Source organism: Hemibagrus wyckioides, linkage group LG09 (genome assembly GCF_019097595.1).
Source record: "Hemibagrus wyckioides isolate EC202008001 linkage group LG09, SWU_Hwy_1.0, whole genome shotgun sequence".
Lineage (NCBI taxonomy): Eukaryota > Metazoa > Chordata > Actinopteri > Siluriformes > Bagridae > Hemibagrus > Hemibagrus wyckioides.
In genome coordinates, this window is record NC_080718.1 from 18,054,320 (window position 1) to 18,075,219 (window position 20,900).

General features: G+C 38.8%; 1 protein-coding gene across 2 annotated transcripts in view; it reads left to right on the top strand.

The window, feature by feature from the left end:
* The window catches only part of sash1b (SAM and SH3 domain containing 1b), a 62,123-nt gene extending 43,045 nt beyond the window's left edge, over window positions 1-19,078 (top strand). For both annotated transcript variants that reach the window (XM_058398822.1, XM_058398823.1), the window contains exons 2-20: window positions 5,456-5,584; window positions 5,767-5,817; window positions 5,925-5,974; window positions 6,776-6,816; window positions 6,950-7,033; window positions 7,126-7,238; window positions 7,461-7,565; window positions 9,257-9,389; window positions 10,012-10,394; window positions 10,757-10,828; window positions 11,016-11,159; window positions 12,890-13,016; window positions 13,124-13,293; window positions 14,277-14,486; window positions 14,623-14,773; window positions 14,902-15,033; window positions 16,179-16,996; window positions 17,904-18,035; window positions 18,134-19,078. In XM_058398822.1, coding sequence (XP_058254805.1) covers window positions 5,456-5,584; window positions 5,767-5,817; window positions 5,925-5,974; window positions 6,776-6,816; window positions 6,950-7,033; window positions 7,126-7,238; window positions 7,461-7,565; window positions 9,257-9,389; window positions 10,012-10,394; window positions 10,757-10,828; window positions 11,016-11,159; window positions 12,890-13,016; window positions 13,124-13,293; window positions 14,277-14,486; window positions 14,623-14,773; window positions 14,902-15,033; window positions 16,179-16,996; window positions 17,904-18,035; window positions 18,134-18,175 — 3,087 coding nt within the window. In that variant the 3' untranslated portion in view covers window positions 18,176-19,078. The remainder of the gene's footprint in view (window positions 1-5,455; window positions 5,585-5,766; window positions 5,818-5,924; window positions 5,975-6,775; window positions 6,817-6,949; window positions 7,034-7,125; window positions 7,239-7,460; window positions 7,566-9,256; window positions 9,390-10,011; window positions 10,395-10,756; window positions 10,829-11,015; window positions 11,160-12,889; window positions 13,017-13,123; window positions 13,294-14,276; window positions 14,487-14,622; window positions 14,774-14,901; window positions 15,034-16,178; window positions 16,997-17,903; window positions 18,036-18,133) is intronic.
* Window positions 19,079-20,900: the final 1,822 nt, after the last annotated feature.

The window sequence follows — 20,900 nt, forward strand, 5'->3', positions numbered from 1 at the left end:
TGAGAGAGACAGACATGGGTGTGAACCAGTGCTGTCCCCTGCTGTGTTCTTCATGCTCTTCAGTAATGAGGCCAAGCTGGATGAGTTGAGTTCTCTGGCTTTCCTCACACTGATTCACACTCAGCAGGGATTTTGCGAATGTGAGACAGGCCTGTATGCATTGAAAGCTGATAGTCTCCCGATGTGTCTCTCCCTCCTGCTCCCCCGTAAACAAAAGGAAATCCAGTATGCTCCAGATATTTTGGAGACAGTATGTTCCGATGGAAATCTCAATGGTTTTGAAATGATGCCTTTTTTTTTTCTTCTTACACGTGTTATCTTTTCAATCATACCTACATGATTCGGCACTCAGCGTACCTGCTCACCAAATATCCTTCTGTGCTCCCCATTTTCATGCAATGATTTGTATAGTTATGTTAATATAAAGTTTAACTGAAAAGAGAGAATTGTGGTGTTGCATACAGTACAATCAGGAAGAGTCATTCCAGTAAACGCCCCCCTATAGTCCTCACTCTCTACCCTTCCCCCCTTCTCTAGAGCTATTACAGGACTTGATCACTGTGAATGTGCTGTGACCTCTGTCTGCTCGTAGAGGTGTGAGAGGGAATTAGCAATACTGAGGCTGGTGTGATTTCTGCACCTCCATCTCATCAGCTCTGAATGTAGCCGTTCTCCTGTGAGCCTGAAATGTCAGTTGCTTCCTCATCTGTACCAGCTGATGAGGAGGCCGAGTGGGAATTCTACAAGAACTCGGGGTGAGATGAGGGGGTGAGCTCCTGCTGCTCCACAGCGAGGGGGAGAGATAAATGAGCTGCTAGTTCAGGCGTGACCACGGCCCCCAGACACTCTGATCCTCTCGTGCCTCTGACATGCTCAATTTGCTCCTCATTGTCCAGGGTAATGTGACAGGATTTTCCTCATTTCATCAACCTCATAAGCAGCAGGTCGCATGCCACTCTGCCATTAACGGATTAGTCTACATGCACAAGATCTGTCACGTCAGGATTATTTTCTTCATGGCATCAATGTATTGACACTAGACACCAGATTGCCTTGTTCAGTTGCATGATGGGCATATCCAAATTTCTAACCTTTTGTGTGAACTGCTGAATACCATATGTATAATGGTAAGGAGTGAGGCTTGCACAGATGTCTATAAACTATAATGTGGTTTAGACTCTCTGCTGTTGCGTTTCAACCCATATAGCTGCATCTGCTGTTCATAAATGAGACTCTTGTTATATCTTGTAATATTTGAATGATTATCCCTTTTTTTTCTTTTCTTTTTTTTTTTTTAGCTCTTTTCTGCCCTAAATTATTGTTTACATACAAACTCACTGAAGACAGGGAATTGATCCCTGTGATCAGGGTATAACGAAGTGTTTATCAGAAGACTTCTGTGTTGTGAAGCTCAGAGTGACCGTCGCAGTCCACAGTGCTTTTCATTTGGCCACCACCGTCTTTCCTAACTGAGGAAAAGCAGCCAGATTTCAAGTGGCTTTGACTCAAGGGCATGTCACTTAACAAATGAATAGTTCTCTCTTAGAGGACAGTTGAGCTAGTCACAGAGTGTGGCACCACGAGACCCCTGTGCCTCTTGCAGCAGAGGAATGTGCGCGCTTCCAGGGAATGGAATGAAGGAAACGTCTCGGAGCACTTCAGTAAGAATGCCCGTGCCTTCAGATCCTTTCAGTACTTTGCTTATATTAAATTACAGCAGGAAAATTTACTCTGGAAAAGAAATTGAGCTTATTTTAGCAGACTTCTTTTATGAAGTTGTTGTGTGTAGCGCAAGATGTATGTTTATTTCCTTATTATCTTATTACCAAAAATGTGTTTGGTGGAAGAAAAATCTACAGAATCTAAGCATTTTTTCTCCATCTGTCTACCATTTGCACATTTTTTTACCCAAACAGCTTTGTGACTAATGAATTAAGGATGTAGCACAGAATCTTTATAGTACTATAATATACACTGTATAAGAGGCTCTCAACTTAACAAGAGATTGTTTGTTTGTTTTTTTCACCCAGCTTCTCTGTTATCGGGCCCTTTGTGTGTCTGTGCAGGAAAGTCAGACTGTACGAGGCAGTGGAGAGCAGAAGTCCTGATATAACCTGTTCTCTATCTATAATCTATGTTTAGGCTTGTACCGAAACTGCGCCGTCTTAACATAATATAAGCAATTCCTGGACGGAACATTTAAGTTACGTTATATATGGAGACGTGTAAAAATGATTTCATTTACTTTTCTAATATATGCCTCTCTTTGTCCATCTTAAGAGTGTATGCAGTACTGAATAGCATCCTCTGAATACTAAACCAGCTCTGGCTGTCAGTACTGCTCTGCCTAGTCTGTGGAATATTAATCATCCCAATAAGCCATGTCATGGTTTATGTGGGTGCAATAACCTTTGCTGCTCCGCTTTCCATGTAATCACAGCATAAAGACAGTAAATCTGATCAGTGCAGGGTTTCAGTTACCTGTGATAAAGAAGAAAGAATTCCTCTTGAAAACAGGGCTTGTATTATGAAGCCTAATTACAATTATGCTCTTGAATTACATTTATTTGCCTGCAGATGTTTCAGTGTAGGTTAAAGTATTTGGTATGCACAATAAAATCAAAACATCTTTTAAATACGTGAAAAGAATTGCATGGACCAGTGAAATGTTCCCATAGCAACACTTTTTGCACTTTTTAAAATGAGCCTGCATGCCACATGTGCCTCCACAGCCATTTCCTGATGGAATGTAGAGTGGACATTAAAATAGACTGTAATCCACATTTGTGGTAAATGTGTTTGTTTTTTTGTTTTTTGTAGAAATGACTAAATCCCAAGTGACTTCCTCCTCCCTATTTATGTGCACGATGGCTGGTTAAAAAAAGACCACTTCTGCATTCTACAGTGCCTCACAGAACTATTTGTACCCCTGCTGAAATTTTGCTCCTCCTATAAATACAGAGGGGGAAAAAAATGGTATAGATTTATGTAAAGACATTTTTAAGTAGTCCCCCACAAACCAACAGTTTATCTGCACTCAGTACTGTGTATCTTCCTATAACGTCTAACAAGCTTGGACACAACTCTCTCATGCTGTCTGTCACCCTCACACCCTCAACTGATAATGATTCTCCTTTCATATTAACGCCTGACCATTAATTAGCCAATGGTTTTCATTGCTATGTAGTAGCTAGCAACCGTAAAGAATGCATATTCATGGTGCATCTTTAGTCTCTCAGCTTATTCAGCACTTAGAGGCCAATAGAGGATGGTCTAGTCTAGTGGAATACTAATGGGGGAAAGAAAAGAAAAAACAGGAACCTGGACTTGCATTAACATCTGGTAAACTGTTATGTTTATATATTTTGTGTTCTTTTGCCACATACACATTTATTGAGTGTATATCATATTATATCCTACTTTTCATTCAAATGGAATAAACTGATTTAATGTAGTCCATTTTGAAGCTCATTTAATAGTTAGTAATTAATAAGTAGTGCATTGATAATAACAGTAATTCAGATGGATATCATTCCTTGTTGCCTGTATCTAGTGATATATTGGGACACATTACTGTGACTTTTTTTAGCTTCAGTTAAAGCGCATCTACCTGATATGCGCTTGACTGATTGCTGGGGCTTGTTTTTCTTTAGCATGAGCTAAAAGCATAGATCTAGAAGAGAAAAAAAAATTCTAAGAGGTTTTACTTTTACATGAGAGGCATGATTTCTTAAAGTGAATTTTCTGTTGGATAACATCACAGTTCAGAAACCTGTATGATTGCACCCATGAAAGCATTTTTCTCTTTGCTTCTGCAGTAAAGATAACCATTATAATACAGTCAGAGGAAATGCTTCTTTCTCACTCATATGCCCAGGAATTTTATGGAACTTAATAAATATAATGAATCTGTAACACAAGAGGATGTCGGCTGCTTTTACTTGGTTGCAATCCTCTTTTCTCAGCAAACATTTTGATGATGTGTTTTTACCCAACAAACTAAAAAAGGTTTGACCACAACAGACAGTGCTACTGAGGTCTGGGGAGGACTGCATTTGCTGATGCTCTCAATAATTTGCTGTTATGAAAGTGGGGTTTAAAACTCGATTATGAACTGTATCAAACCTCAATAATGAACTGTAACTGTAAATCTGAATTTTGGGCTTTTTATTTGTCTTCATCTCTCTCCTCCTCACTGGGTGAGCAGAACACTGTGTTCCTGAGGTTTAGGTTTCTGACATACAGAAAAACATTTTGTTTTGGACATCAATTGAGCTGTAATGTCCTCTTTTTTTAACTGCTTATATGTTTTTATCTCTATCGGCAATTTGAGAACCATCTGTCTGTATTGTGCATAAAGTCAAATTCTTGCATTTATTTAAAATGTTCTTTAAGGGTCTTGAGTATTTTGGTAAATCTATTTGAGAGAAATACTATTTCATATTTCACTTTGCTCATTATTTTGATGGATAAATCTGGAGAACACTGTATGTGAGCTATATGACTTACGCCTATGATTCGGCCTCTATTATGGCTGTAGTATAGAGTAGAGTAGAAAACTGAACCCTGACAAATGTATCCTGCATTTACATTCTTTTCCCATCATGCTTTCAATATGATCAGCAAGGGCTCCATTTAGACAGTTATGTACCAGAAAAAAAATAGATTTGTATGATGTGGTTTCAGCTTGCTTATAAATATTTGCTTCATTTTTAACAAATATTATAATCAAATCATCCTGCATTTTGCCTAAAGAGGCTTATCAACTCCAGCTGCACTTCCTGACACACACAGTTCATTTATTCAAATGATCTCTCACACACACTTAATGGAGAGGCACGTATGAGTACTTGATGATGAATGGATTTCCGGGCTGAAATGTGTTAGTTTAGTGAGTGTGTGTCGGTTTACTGCGTGTGAACTGTGATCCGTGATCCGTAATGTGCATTCTTTAGTGATGAGTTTCTCTAGAACAACGTCACGTGTAGTTTCATGGAATTTCAGGATGCTCATAAATAATCAGTGGACATTTTGGGATGAGTTTGCGATTTGCATGATGATGCAGGTCTATTTTATCTTTTTGTTGTCGCAAAGCAAAGTTTGCCTAAAACAATACCTGGAAATTGTGCGTTTATCAGTAGGATCTGCGGGGAACTCTGCTGTCTATTGCAGTTTATCTAGACCTCTGATTCTTCCTCCTTTAGTTTTGCTCGAGTTGGTTAGTTGCGGTCTTTCTTGGCTGCAGCTGCGTCATTCACTCGCTCTTCTGGTCTCAGTCAAAGTGAGGTCAAGTAGGACTCGAGAAAGGACACCTGAATACGTTTTTTCTGAAGCTTCACATATAAGTTTTTCGAAGTTATTCATATGTGATCTTTAGGAATTCTTGAGTAGTTAAAGCTATGTAGGTAGCATTTATTCCCACAGCTTTCCCTTAACTATTGGTTTTCTTTTACAGGATGGCTCTCTGGGAAACATTGAGGATTTGGCTAAGGAGTACTCAGAGTATTATAGTACCTCTTACAGTGACGTGTGTGAGAGGATGGAGGAGCTTCGCAAGCGCAAAGTGGCTCAGGATGCAGAGATTGTAAGTGTTTTTCTGTCGTTTTAATTCTCTGCTGTTGTCATGGAGGTTAAATCTCTTTGAATTCACAAATATAACACCAGAATGTACATTTAATAAGATACTAAATAAGAAGTGTTCACCAAAACTACTACATATATCTTGTAATTTTTATTTATCTTTTATGTATATTTTTGGTTTCTCAGGCAAATACTGAGTCAATGATCACATCACTTCAGCTGCGTTCAGAAATCCAGGTAGGCCTCCAGCGAATGTTTCACTTCTCATTCTAGACTTATTTCTTATTTCATGTCAAATTTGTCATTTTCACTTGAAGCTGAAAGTAAATTTCACCTCCTCTTAGGAATCTCTGGGGTTGAGCAGTACGGTGTCCACTCCTGAGGTTGAGAGAAGGTACACCTTCTGATTTTTCTGATTAAAATAAAAGTTTATATTTTCCCCCAGCATTTTAAAGTTTTGTTCCGTTTAATGTCTTCCTGAAGATACAGCATGACAAACAGCATGTCTTACCCATCCATGAAACATATCCACTCATGTGAGTGTAGAGGTGATGCCTTGCACTCTTCCTGCTGACCTTTTTCACGTCCTGCTTCCTTCCTATGATTCAATGATTGGAAGGAAAGAGAGGGAGATGAACACTAGGATCGTGCAATAATGCATGCATTCCATGAACATTTTCATCTTTTGTATGTAGCTGAGTATGCATGGCCTTTAAGTACAAGCTTTAATAAAAAATAAAAAAAATAAAAAGTTTATGCTCTAAAAAGGTGAATAAAATCCATATAGCATTGCTTGACAGATTGCTGATAACTGACATCAGCAACAAGTGTCAGCTGAGAGAGAGGAATGCACAGGCCACGTGAGCAAAATGTTTCACTAAAAGCCCAACAGCATTTGAAAAGCCTCTATTGTTACTGTGAGCTTTGGTGAGGTGTGTGTTTGGCTCCGGAGCCAACAGCTTGCCTCTTTAACTCCATTGTAAGAGATTGATCACTGATTCAGTGGCCTGTGGGTATTATGGACACGATAACGTGATATGTGGAAAAATTAAAAAACACTGGACGTTTTGTAGGATATGTTTGGATAGCTTGTAAAAATCTGAAGGAAATAATGTGGGAAAACAGGTGAGATGAAGAGACTGTGTCCTGGCTGCTTTATGAAGATCTGTGATTTATGTAGACTTTTTGTTTCTAGGCTGTTGGTGCAAAAGTCAGCCTCAGAAGATGGATCTGGAGGTAGGGTGTGTGTGTGTGTGTGAGAAATGTGTTATTGCTGTTCTGACTCATTTAAATGTAGATGTGTGTTGTAAGAGGTTTTTTTGATATATGGGTCTGGAATGTTCTTTTAACATTTCCTTTGCCAACATAGGAAAATGGGACAGAAAGAAAAACAAATCCTTCTGGCAGAATTTCCGTAAGACACAGAAAGGCATTATACGGCAGACGTCAAAAGGTGCCGCTGACGTTTCGTTATATGACCCGATACCTATTAGATCTCTGTGTTCCTCTAGTAAACCTTTGACCTCTTCCGAATCTTGTCTACAGCTGATGACCTTGGCTTTGTAGCCAGTGAGATCACAATGAGTGATGAAGAACGCATCCAGCTGATGATGATGGTGAAGGAGAAGATGATAACTGTAGAGGAGGCCTTGGCTCGGGTATGTCACTGCTCCTGTCTCTCTGTCATTCTGCTGGTGTTTAATGATGTGTGAGATCGTAGTATGATCATGTCTTATATTTAATTACAGTTTGTTCTGTTTTTGGTATTAACATGTTCAACACCGTTCATGTTTAACCTCCAAATGACTTGTCTATTTTTATCCGAACTAGAAACAGCGTTCAAGGTCACAATTAATTTCCAAATGCTCTTCTCTCCGTAGCTGAAAGAATATGAGGCACAAAATCGTCAGTCATGTACCACGGACACAGTTGAGTGGACCGATGCCTCCAGTCCCACTACTGATGAGTTCTCCGTGAACTTCACTGTAAGTAGCTCCCCTGCTTTTCAGTCTTGGATAAAACTTTAGAATTAGCTAAACTTGCACACAGCCCTGAAAGCTTTCCTTTACCAAATCCTTTCGCTCTTGAGTCTCTTTAATCACTGAGTTAATAGCAGCTGTATATGATTAGCTGTGCCACATCCTTGTTTGTTGTAATGAGTTTATTGGCTGCACCACATCCTCCTGTCTCAGGCATCCTCCCAGCAGGAATGTCACCCACACTGTCAGGCATTTGTTGATGTCACTCCCCCCTTCATGGCCTGGATGTGAACCGTTGCTCTCCCCCATTACAAATCCATCAGTCCACCACAGTGCCATGTCCCAACCCCCTATTAAGCTCTATTCATCACCCTCAATACTTTAACCCCCCATTGTGTCACTTTGGCTGTATGCAACACTGAGCTGGGTTCTGCAGGGCGCAGCTTTTTCAGACAGGGAGGCTGTGATTCGAGAGAGCTCAGTTAAAGGGCCCATTCCCCTGGGCAGTCTCTATTTTTTCCATTTGATTCCCTCCTATTTTACTATCCAAACTAAGGAACTTGTCTTGAGGGTACTAGGGATAATAGTCCTACATAATATTAGGATGTAAGTGTAATCCAAGCATTAAAGTTTATGTCTTGGCAAATGAATCAGGCGTGAATGTGCAGTAAAGAGCTGGTTAAATTATGAATGAGCTGGAATGTGTGTTGTTGTATTTCACTCAGACCTTGAAGAAGACCTCTGACCATGAGACTAGTGCAAAATCATAACAAAAATAAAAAATTCCTGAGCCTCCAATAGCTCTTTAACAAAATGTATCAGCAGCATTAGCAAAAGTAACACTATCCTGAGTTCTTTCTCTCTGAGCTCAGAGCATCAGAAATTTTTCTCAACTCGCATTTAACCAGACAGAAAGTCACATTCAGTCTTTCATTTTCAGTTCTCATCTTTACCCACAAAAAGGTCAGGTATAGAACATGTTTGCAGCTGACAGGTTTTTCATTTTAAGCACACAGTTTTTTTTCTGCCTGTGGTTGATCATAGGTAGTGTATCAGCTGTGGCTGGAACACAGATGTTCTGCACCTAAGGTTAGAAAAGTGGTCGGCTAAAATTATGGTTACAGACTGTCTGTCTCTGTCTCATTAGGTTTCAGAAGAAAGCCCGGAAGCAAGCAGCTATTAAAACACTGCTAGGAACTTATTATAATTCACAGAAGCTTCTGTGTTAAAACCAGTGTAATGTCTCTTAGGTTCTGCTTTGAATTTAAACTGTTAATAACTACAGTTCTACAGACTATAGTGGGAAAGTGTCTTATTCCAATTAAAAGTTCCCAAGCAAATTGCCATTTATTGCTGATTGATGTCTCAGATTTATCTTTTAACTTTTTTTCCTCTAACCATCACAAAGCTGCCTTTATTCTTCCTTTACTAACATGTATTATTATTCCAGGGTTTGTTCCTTCCCATTTTGGTGATTACCCAAACTGATTAAAATGCATTTACAAAGCTGTGTATAATTCTGTCCGTCTCAGATCTGCTTTAGGTATTAAGCCCGAAATACCACCTTTTATCATAATCACACGTATGGTTTGTCTAGGAATAATATTTAAATACATGTATTTAATGCTTTGGTACTAAAATGCATGTTGAAAGACAAATGGCTCAAGGGTCTTTAACTCCTTTATCCTGTCCTGCAGTCACAGGAGCAGTCAGATGATGAGCAGGAGGAGTCGTTGGCTTTTCGCAGGCTTCACAAGCTGGTTAACTCGACACGCCGCGTGAAGAAGAAGCTCATTAGAATAGACGAGAGCAAAAAACACACATCAAAAGGTGGGAAATCAAACCTTTACTGCACCTTCAGAGAGAAACCGACAAAATACATGACAAAAACTACAACTTGGTTTATGTGTTCTTTTAGACAATTTATTTTGGTCCTTTTGGTCCGATGGCTTCTTAAGAAGGGGGGATATTAAATAAATCTAGTTTGGTGAATGTAAATTAATACACATTTAAAAGTTAATATGGGCGAGAGAGGAGTGCAAGGGTAAACAGATATGACAGTAGACATAATACAGGGACAGGGGAGACATGATAATTAGGACAGGGGAGAAGAAGGAAAAAAGAAAAGAGAAAGGAAGAGTGAAAGGGGTAAAGGATGGAAAAATGAAAGAAAGAAATTAAGAAGGGTATGAAGAAAGGATAGGAAGGAAAGAATGAAGGCAAGGATGAAGTGAACAGAGAAAGGAAGGAAAGAAGAAAGAAAGAAGGGACAGAAAAAGGAATGGAAGAAGGAAAAAATAAATAAAGGAAGAATGACGTAAAGAAAAAAAAAAGAAAGAAAGATGAAATGTGTAGTGATTGTAATAAATGAAAAATGAAAATGTATACCACAAGCTTTCTGGTTTGTGTATGCTGCATGTTTGTGTGTGTAATTTACTTGTGTCTCTTTCAGACTCTTTGAGCTCGGACTTCTCTCCTACGTGTGAGGAAAGGGCCTCTCTCTACTCAGGCGTACAGAAGCGTCTGGTCTTGTCTCAGGGTGATGGAATGGCCTCAGTTCTGTGTGTGGATGGAGACTCAGACAGCCTGACCACATCTCCGTCCTCCAGTAGCCTGGATACCTACAGTGGCCATAAGCAGTTTAAGCCCTTTAACAGTAGCCAGGGGCTAAGCTACCCTCCCACAGGGCCCAGTTTGGACACCTCGGTGATGGATGCAGGCAGTCGCTCATCCTTTTCTGAAGCTGAGGGCGGCTGTGAGGAGGAGCCCAGGATAACCCGTTCTGTGACTGATGGAGAAATGAGACGGGCCCTGGGTCCCTCTAAATTACATGGGGTGTGTAAAGAAACTCTGATCCTCTGCTTGCTATTGTCCCCAGTCAAAATGACAACAATAAGAAGTATTTCCATAAATAGATCTGGTAAACCCCCACTGTATGAGTGGAGTGGAAACAGAGAGTTATATGTCTGCTTCCACTTATTCCTGCTGTTAAAAAGTCATAGCAGATTCTCACATTCTGCCTAGCTGCTTTAATCTGCCCTATTTTTTATGTAGTTGAGGCTTAGCAAGTGTTTTTTTTTTTTTTGTTCCTTTAAGCAGTCACATTTTATCTTTAGGGGAAAAGTGCACAGATTTGAAAAATCTTTTAACAGATTTATTGTGTATTCAGTCATGTTCAATAACAGTTTTCTCCACAGAGGGCGTGTAGCTTTGGAGGGTTTGACCTTATGAACCAGTCTGTATACATGAGAAACAGCTGTAACAACCCTGTGAGTATGAAGCAAAATATTATATTCCAAATTAGACAATATAACACTAGAGGCAATGCACTTTCTTGTTACACGCAGTATGATAAACGTCAGGTTTCACTCTGTACACATTGTCCACACATGTCTCGTGAGATTGAGGTTGAGCTCTCAGGTCAGTTTGCCGATGTCTTTTGTGATTCCACTGCAGAGTGATAATGGGACCATCAGCAGGAGAGATGCAGCGAGGTCACCCACACCGTCCCGCATCTCTCTCGGGAAAAAAGTGAAGTCGGTGAAGGAGACCATGAGGAAACGCATATCCAAGAAAAGTAGTGCTGTCCTGTTTGAGCAGGTATTGCAGCAACCCATTTTGTTTATTATTTCTATTGAAAGATGAAGACAGGGAGCTCTCATGGTACTCTTAGGAGGTGTTGCTTTGCCAGAGGTGTTTGGGCATTAGAGTTGTTATGGTGTCACAGATTTATGGTTAATCTCACTGTACGATCGGATGGTTACCTCAGTGTTGACATTTTTACATGCATAAGTGGCATGGTGGAACAGTAAGAAGCATTGCCGCCCTGTGTTTTCTTCAGGTGCCCTGGTTTCCTCAAAACTTTCACAAACACTTCCTTTATACTCTCTCTTTAAAATACATGAACCTCTGTGTCATCTTTTACTGTTAAAAACCATGCCACTGCATGCCATTCTTGGCATGGTTGTAACTTTTATCACACATGGCATCTATGATGGGCACAGAAGACCGTGTCATTGCACACCTGAAGTAAACAAAATACTTATTTTTGGCTAAGCAGCATTGTGTTTTCTCACAGGTACTCTGGCTGTAAACATACAGTGACAAAGTGATAAAATACTGACAATAAAAAAGACTTGTATATACAGTAATCCCCCTCTATATCGCGGTCCCAGTATATCGCAGATTTTTATTTGGAACATAACTATTTTTTTGTGCAGATTTCCCGGTATATTGCGGTATCCATAAACCATATAGTGAATTGTTTTTGTTGAAATAAGGTAATTTATTAATAAAAATATAATTATTAATTACAAAATATAAAGATTAATTAAAATAAAATGAAGTAAAATGTTAATAATATATAAAATACTCTACAGCGTATTTACTCAAGGGACAAAGTTTAGGAAAGTTTGGTACGGGGATGCTGAAAATCAAAATACAGTTCAGCTGGAGGGTCGAGTCTGGCCAATCGGAATGCCCCATTCATTTAATCACAGTTGTGATTGGCTGCTGGCTATGCGTGCAGTTGGGGAAAGGGAAGCAGAATTCTCCAGCATCCCAGTTCTTCGCGTGTCACTGTCCCGAGTGTTTGGTTTTGTTCTGTGTACGCTGTATTTTTATCGCCCTTAAAAATACATTATGTTCTATTATGTTGCCCAAACGCTCTCCACCTTTTAAGGCTTCTGGCAAGGAACATAAATACATACAGTACTCACTATGAATGTGATATTTCTACGAATTTACCCACAATTCATCTCGCTATATGCTTGAAAATGTTTTCTGTATGTTTAAATAATGTGGGAGGTTAATTTACGACTTAAACAATAAAAAAAGCATTTGGGGGTGGTGTCCATGTTTTTTCGATTTTTGTTTATCGCGGGTAGTTTTGGAACGTAACCCCCACGATAAATGGGGGATTACTGTAATTAAATAGCATGTTTTTATAGGTTCTTTATACTGATGCTCCTTTGTTTCATATTACTATGCACCGGTACACCAAGTCAAATTTCTTGTACCTGGCAAACCCATGGCCTTTGGCAATAAAGGTGATTGCGATTCTGATGAGGATATACAGTAGTGTATTCAATCACATTTTAAGTAAGATTGGAAAATCCACACACTGAGATCCTAAACAAATATATGCACGGGTTTTGTTTTCTGTAGCATTTAAACCAACAGTATGTGCTTTGTCATGCAGTACTCTGTAGTATTTGTATGTGTTGACTGCCCCCTACTGGAAATTCTGTTAAAATGCAGTATAAATTATATCAAGCTCTCTCTCTCTCTCTCTCTCTCTCTCTCTCTCTCTGTCTGTCTGTTCCACTCAGTTGAGTCCGAGCAGAGAGCCTGAGTCACTCCAGCCCCCCCACACAGACTCACTAGAAAAACCCAAGCTCAAGTCTGGGGGTTCTGTTGAGAGTCTGAGGAGCTCACTAAGTGGACAAAGCTCGATGAGTAAGTGTGCATGAGTGTGCTTTTGCAGGAGTGATCAAAAATCCTCCCGATTGAATCACATTTCAGAGTTCCATTTGATGTGCATTTAAATGAACTTGCATTTGCAGGCGGTCAGACAGTAAGCACCACAGACTCCTCAGCAAGTAACAGAGAGAGTGTGAAATCAGAGGACGGTGATGATGAGGAGTTGCCTTACAGAGGGCCGTTTTGTGGCCGAGCCCTTGTACACACCGACTTTATCCCCAGTCCCTATGACACAGATTCACTCAAACTCAAGGTGAGAGATGTCTAATTAGTATCAATAAACGATATGATTTATACATCATTCATGTCAAAAAGTGTGAGAGAAAAGAAAATACAGCACATCACTAATGCATTTCAGCTGAGGCATGTCTGTCTTCAGAACTTTTTAAACTTAGTATAGATTGCATGACCTTAAAATAAAAGCTAAATCTTGAGAGAAGCCGGATTCAGCATCATTTAAATCCAAATTTGTATTGCTTTTTTTGGATCTATATTGCTAATTGTCATTTATGCAACTTATGATTACAGTGAAAACCTTTTTGAGAAATTTTTTGAGGAAAGAAATCCCAGATAACACAATGACTGTGTTCACATGACCTTTAGGTTTTGGCCAGTTGTGGAGATTTTGGATGGTAATCAAAGTTATACCTGGCTTAAGGCATGCTACAGGAAAGGAATATTGCATATAGTCCCGTATATAAGGCCATTTTTAAGGTGTTAATGAGGAGATGTGTTTCTTTTCTGTTTTATAATATATTATAATACCAGCCTCAGTTAACACTTGTTAAAAAATTTGGCTTAAGTTTTATGTTACTGTTTTTGTTTACTTTATAACTATATATGTTCTATAAACTCTATATTCAGTCTGTGGCATGAACTTTTACAAGTTTACTAAGTGACATGACTTGATCATGTGACCTACAATTAGATTAAAGAGACCTGGATTCAGACATATCTTCCACCTTGAACTCAGCAGAGCTGAAATGTTGTGTCTGAACTATTGTTATTAAATGTTTTGGATGTCTAAACTCTAAAGCACCTCAGTTTTATCAGGACTGTATATGTATATCTGTATAGAGTGAGTTATATGTTTGTTTCATTTTTTCCATATACTTAGTATAATTACATAATTTGTAATAAACCTAACATGTACTAGTGAATACTGTACGATTTTGTTATGTTGCATGATGACATATGTGCATTAAGCCCAGACTGTATGATCATGTTTTGTTCCAGAGAGGAGATGTTATAGACATTATCAGTAAGCCTCCAATGGGTACATGGATGGGCCTTCTGAATAACAAAGTGGGCACCTTTAAGTTCATCTATGTAGACGTGCTGAACGAGGAAGGCGAAAAGCCCAAGAGCAGCGTCAGGAAGAGAAGGAAGGGTCGGCCTCCCAAACCCACCTCTGTGGAAGAGCTACTAGAGCGCATCAACCTCAAAGTAATGACTGTTACAAACACCAAAAAGTGTTCCAGTTTATAAAAAAAAAAAAAACAACTGTGTCGGTCCATATTAATGGCAGGTTCTTGTTAAAGTTTAGTCTTTTTTAATCATCCTGTACTGTCTGCTTCTATAGGAGCACATGCCTACATTCCTGTTTAATGGATATGAGGATCTGGAAACGTTTAAGTTGCTGGAGGAGGAGGACCTGGACGAGTTGAACATCAGAGACCCACAGCACAGAGCAGTGTTGATGACGGCAGTGGAGTTGCTGCAGGAATATGACAGTGAGTGGACTAATATCTAGAGATGCACACACACGCACCACAGTGTATATGTATTTTAAGAGATGTAATCAGTATAGGAAAACATTTCAAAATGTTCATTTTGCTTTGTTGTGTCTATGTGATCCTAGTTAACAGTGACCCAGAGAATGGTGGATCCTCAGTAGACCCAGAGGAGAACGTTCATCCAGTGATATCAGCTCCTTCCAGAGATTCTCCACGTGACTCTGGTTGCTATGAGAGCAATGAGAATCTGGAGAATGGTAATAACAGCCTTCTTCGCCTGTGACTCTCTCCAGCCACACTACTTATTTTCTCTGTGGGCTGCCAATGTCTGCATGCTCCAGAATCAAGCTATACAAACTGACGTGTCTGAACAGTGTTTGTGATAAGCACACTCTGGCCATTCATCTCGCCACCATCACTGCACTTTCTCTTGCTCACTTTGTTCTCCTCTGCTCCAAGGACTGACTTTTATCTTTCTATCGGTCCTCTGCTAGTCCTCGCCTTCTGCATAGTGTTTATCCACAGACATGTCCATCATATTCTCCATCAAAAACCTCAAAGGACCAGTACATTCCGTCTCATCTTGTTCATCGTGTACAAGAAAGTGGTGGCTTTGCATCTATCTTGCTGTTCCTTCTGTTCTGACCATGAACAATGGTTTTGTGTTTGGGTAAAATTGTGTTGAATGATTATATATAATTTTAGTGTGTTGCTTTCATTTAGTTCTATAAAACAAAAGTGACTCTGACATGCTTTTGTAAAAGCCAGTCGCTCCTTTGGAGCAAATTTTCCATGCTTGTACTTTTAAAATTGTTGCTTGTCTGTGTATATTTTTCTATTAAACATATAATAATATAATTTGCACAGTATCATATGTGCCTAAGACCTCTATTATATGCTAAATGATAAAAAGAGAAAAGCATAACATTGATATATTTACAGGAATTACATGGACCAGGAAAATGTGGTCTAATCAAGACAATTGTTTATTTTTGACTATATATATATATATATATATATATATATATATATATATATATATATATATATATATATATATATATATATATATATATATATATATAATGCGCACATCTCTGCACTGGGAAAAACATATAGATACATATGCTTTCTTAGTTTGTCCTTGAACAGTTCTAATAGAGGCTACAGAATAAACAGCTGTATCATACTTGTCTGGACTGTCTGCTTTTATTTCTGCCAGTTTCCATACGCTTTTCATTTCTGTGCTGCCTGCTGTATGCGTAAAGGCATGCTGTCTCTTGTCAAGTGTCTGTGTTTGCATGGAGAACTCTGTATTATTAGCTAGTCATCTTCTCTGCATACTGACTGAAATATTGCCCATGCTGGTTTATAAATCATGTGTTGCACGGCTCTTTTTTAGGGAAAGCCAAAAAGACATCTCATTTAAGCAGGTCTTCATCAGGCTTTGAATCCAGTCACCTCCCATCTCCTGAGTATCCCACTCCTCCTCTCAGCCAGACCAGCAGCAGGCAGGATCAACAGTCTCTCCTGCCACCTTTCCAGATAACCTCCATCAAAACCGTTCACATAGGGACAAGCCGCTCCTTGCTCACCATAAAGCCCCTCAGTCAGAGCTACGATGAGTTGCTTTGCATCCCTGTACCCCAAGGCTTGTGGAAACGTTCTCTTTCACTGGATCATCAGATGCTTCACAGGAAGGAGCCATACAACCCAGAAGACTTGATGCCCGTTCAATCAATAGAACATGATATATATAGCCCTGCTGAACAGAATGAAACTATAACATCTCAGGCATGTGCCAACCAAGAGGATGAATCTGAAGAGCTAGGAACAGGGGATGAGCTAACTTTCCCTTCTGTTGACTCCTCCACAGATGTGGAGAGTGAGGAGGTACCTGTAGATAGTGCTGAAAGTTCTCAACCAGATCCTCCCTTACACCCACACCGCATAAAACCACCAGTTCCTCCTAAACCTCTTCCACTGCCATTTGTAAATGACAAAGACACAACAAGCCCTGACAACAAACCTGTGTTCCAAAGCAACTTGGCAGTACACAAATCAGACACTGCCTCTGGTGTACCAAAGTCCGGCAAACCTTTTCTCCACAGACTTGGAAAGAAAGTGCAACATGTCCGATCACCTAATCTGGAGTTACTTGTAGAAGAGAAGCTGAGCATGGATGGCATAGACCTCACAGCGGAGCCCTATTCTGACAAGGTATTTCATAACATTCAGCAGTTGGTCATTTATACTTATACAATCATACTTATTTATCAACAATTAGTAATGGGAATTAAGGCTATTATGTTGCATTCATGGTAGGATTAATGTCTCAAATTTTAGATTGAGTAGCCTGTGTTCTATTGGTTAAATGAGATTAGTTTTATAACAGCCAGTTGTAAATTTAATTAGTTCCTCCTTACCACCACTAACAGATAGCCCTGTTATCTCTTATGTTATAGCAGACATTTATATACAGTCATTCCTTCACAAAGCTCCCTTTTCTTTTCTCTTGAATTTAATAACACAGCTTTTCTTGCGACTAAAAAACCACAAAACAAACTAAATTTACTTTACAAATCCTTGTGAATGAGTTGCTGTTATAGACATGATAACATTTTTGAATTAATGCAATAACTGAAACCTTATAGCACTAATAGCTGAGCAGTGCTATTACAGCAAATTACTTCACACTTTCTGACAAAGCAGAATCAAGCATTCGCAGGAATATTCATATCCTTGTATCAATCTAATCATGTGTCAGCAGTGCAATACATTAAAATCATGCAGTAATTAAAAGCTTCATATAATGTTGACACCAAACATCAGAATGGGGGAAGCGTGATCTCTGATTTTAATCGTGGCACTGATAACAGATGGGCTGGTTTGAGTATTTCAGGGGTTTTTATTCTGTGTAAACCCTGTGGTGTGTGATATTCAGTACCTTATGGAATACTCAAGACCACCCATTCTGTTACCAACAATCATGCTATGTTTAAAGTCACACTTTCACACTTTTTCCCCCATTCTGATATTTGATGTGAAGCTTGTTTGTGTATATCATAATGACTGGATTGTCAACAATGAGCAGTTTGTATGAATAAATGCACACCTTTCTTTCCAGCATGGCCGTTACAAAGTCCCGTTCTCCCTCATTCAAAGATACTCTGAAGATTTGGACAAGCCTTTGGGAGATATTGCCACAGTAATGGATCAGACTCGAGTCCAGCTGCTTCGCAAACAGCAGCGGATGGCGGTGAGTGTATTCGATTTTTTGTTAGCAAATGACTCTTCACATCTTACCTCAGTTAAGTGACTCAAATGTTCTTCATTCTAATTTCTTTTATTCCTCAGATCCCACTGAGAGGATTATCAGAAATTTGTATAAAGCTATAATACTTTGCTGGATTCCAGGCCTTCATGGTTTCAGCTGTTACCCTCTGGCACAGATGATCGATCGATCAACGGTCTGATAATACAGCAGATCACCAGACCGCAGCAGCAGTCACAGCCATGAAGGATAAGGGGCTTGAAGCCACTGTGTTTGAATGAAGGATGAATGTTGCAGACTGTCATGAAGGAAATCTGTACACTGTTCAAGAGTTCCTGGAGCCAATTTCAAGTTTATCTTCTTTTTCAAGATTTTTTTTTTTAAGTTTTTGTTTGTCACTTTAATGCAGTTTTAATTAGAGGCAGGCAATATGGCAAAAATAATAGCACCTGAGAAACATCACATCATCTGAAAACATTTCTATGATAAACCTATTTATCAAAATTTAGGTCTGCAAACAAACTGCTAGCAAAATAGTAGTGTTGCGTTTCATTAAAAACCTGTGAAATATTAAGCTAGGTGATACTTTTATTTATTGTCTAAAAAATAACTTATTTAACGCTGAAATAAAGAAAGAAATCATTAAATTTGAACATTTAACAATTTCGGTACAAAGTTTTAACACCGTTAGCTGCTTCTAATCACATTTTGTAGTTTTAAAAATATATCAAAAGATTTTGTGATACCAATATCTCTATGCTTTCCTGATGTTGCCCAGCCCTTGTTTTAACATTTTAATAGGTTTTGAAAAAATAGTTTTGTGAAATCAGATACATGCTTGTTCTGAATCTGTATTTTTTTTGTTCACGGTTATATAAAATACAATTAATTCAGTACTTGTATTTAGCCAGTACCAGATCAGCATCTTGGAAACATTTCAAATCTCTAAATCATGCTACATCTAGACTATCTAACGTGGTGAATGTGATTAATAGTGAAGTACGACTGCTGCCTTCCAAGTGTAAATATACAATAGGGGCTCTCTATGATGACTTGTGAATTTGCATTTGTTTTAAAATGTGTTTAGTCTCACCTTGAAAAATGAAGATTGTGATTAAAGATACCTGGAAATCGTGGCTCTCAATTCTGCACAGTTTAGTTTCTCTTAAATGATTTAAATGCTTTGCTTTGGTTCTTTAGTTTATTTTTAAACTCTTTGAATTTTAGACCTGTGTGTAAAACCCTGGAAAGACGAATCCAAACATTTCCTGTGTATTCAATCAAAAATGAGGGCCACGCCCCTCTTTGCTACTGAAATTTACGGAACAGTTTTCAAATATTCTTGTTACTTTTTTGTAAAAGACAAGATTAAGGATGTTGGATTTTTTCATCCGCTTGTCATAGCATGTTGTCTGTTGTCTAATTGCTATATATTTTCTCAGAAACAGTTTATCAAACTAAATATTTATTATTTTTTCATTGTTACAGGGTGTATTCAAGGACGCTCTCTGTATTGTGCCATTACCTACTTTAATCCTCTGAAATGGCTTTAATGGTCTTGTGTGTAGATTATACAAATGAGCGTAAATAACTTCTTAGGAAGAACGTAATAAAAAAAAAAAGCAACGATCGCGAAGTGTTATGATTTATTTAATGATAAAGGGATTTTTTTAGATTGGGTTGTTTTTCAGTGTCAGTTAAACTTTAGCAGTTTAGTTGTTGCTGCTCCAGTCGTTTTTGCAGTCGATCGTTGAACATTTGATGTCTTCGGCAGGAAGGAGTTTCTGTTAAAACTTTGAGTTCTGAAACTACTCTGATGCTCATACTTACAAGTCACTCAGTAGCTCCCGGTTACACACTTGCACTTGACTATATACAGTTATAAAAAGGAAATTATTTATAATCACAAATTCCTGGTGTCACGTGGCTGAAGAAGGGTCTCCTTTTGAGTTTGGTTCCTCTTACAGTTTCTTCCTCATATTGCCTCAGGCTTGCTCATGAGGGATAAATATAAATGAGATGTTTTTGTTTTATAAAAAGTAGTTGCGATGTTTGCACATTGTTTAAACAAGCCCTGGAATATGCATACAGATGAAATGGACACAGTGCACTGTAAGAGCCTCGAAGTTAAATCTGGAGTGCATCTTGATGTGTGTACAGCATAAATCCCCCCCCCCCCAATCTCTTTTCTTGCCAGTGGCTCTTTTCCTGTCCCATCTGGAGAGTATGAATATGTAGAAGCATGCCTTGCTTGGTCTTTCTCTTTTAATCTGTCCAACTACAATACATGTTCTTTGTGTCCATATGTTCACCTTAAGGCACATCACTGACTTGAGAACTATCTTCCTTGGGTAGATTCTCCTTTGCCTCTTGGCACTCACTCTTTTTGCCTTTTATTTGTCTTGTTCTGTTGTTCCTCCAAGTTTCAAAGAAGCCTTTCTTCTTAACTACTCAACAAGCATCAGCCGAGCAGTTTCCTTTTCTGTTTTCTGTAGCTCATGTTTCTCATAAAAAAAAGTTTTACAAGTTCCTTGTTCTCCTTCTGAAGCTTGAGCGTCTTTCTTGGCCTCTCATTTCTTTCTCTTATTTCCAGCATGCTTCAGAGCTCTAGCAAGTTCGGTGAAGTAACTACTACTACTTGGCAACCTCGCTAAAGGCTGCTCCATTCTCTTGTTTCTGTCTCTGCAACTATGCAAATTTCTCTTTGAGAAAATGTATTGAGTTGAACTGCATTACACGAATAAAAGGAGCTATAGAACTATTTATCATTTAGCACACCTAAAAATATGTTTTTTCAACTACACTTAGCATAATGTAATGACTTTTAGTGATGACAAAATCAGATGAGGA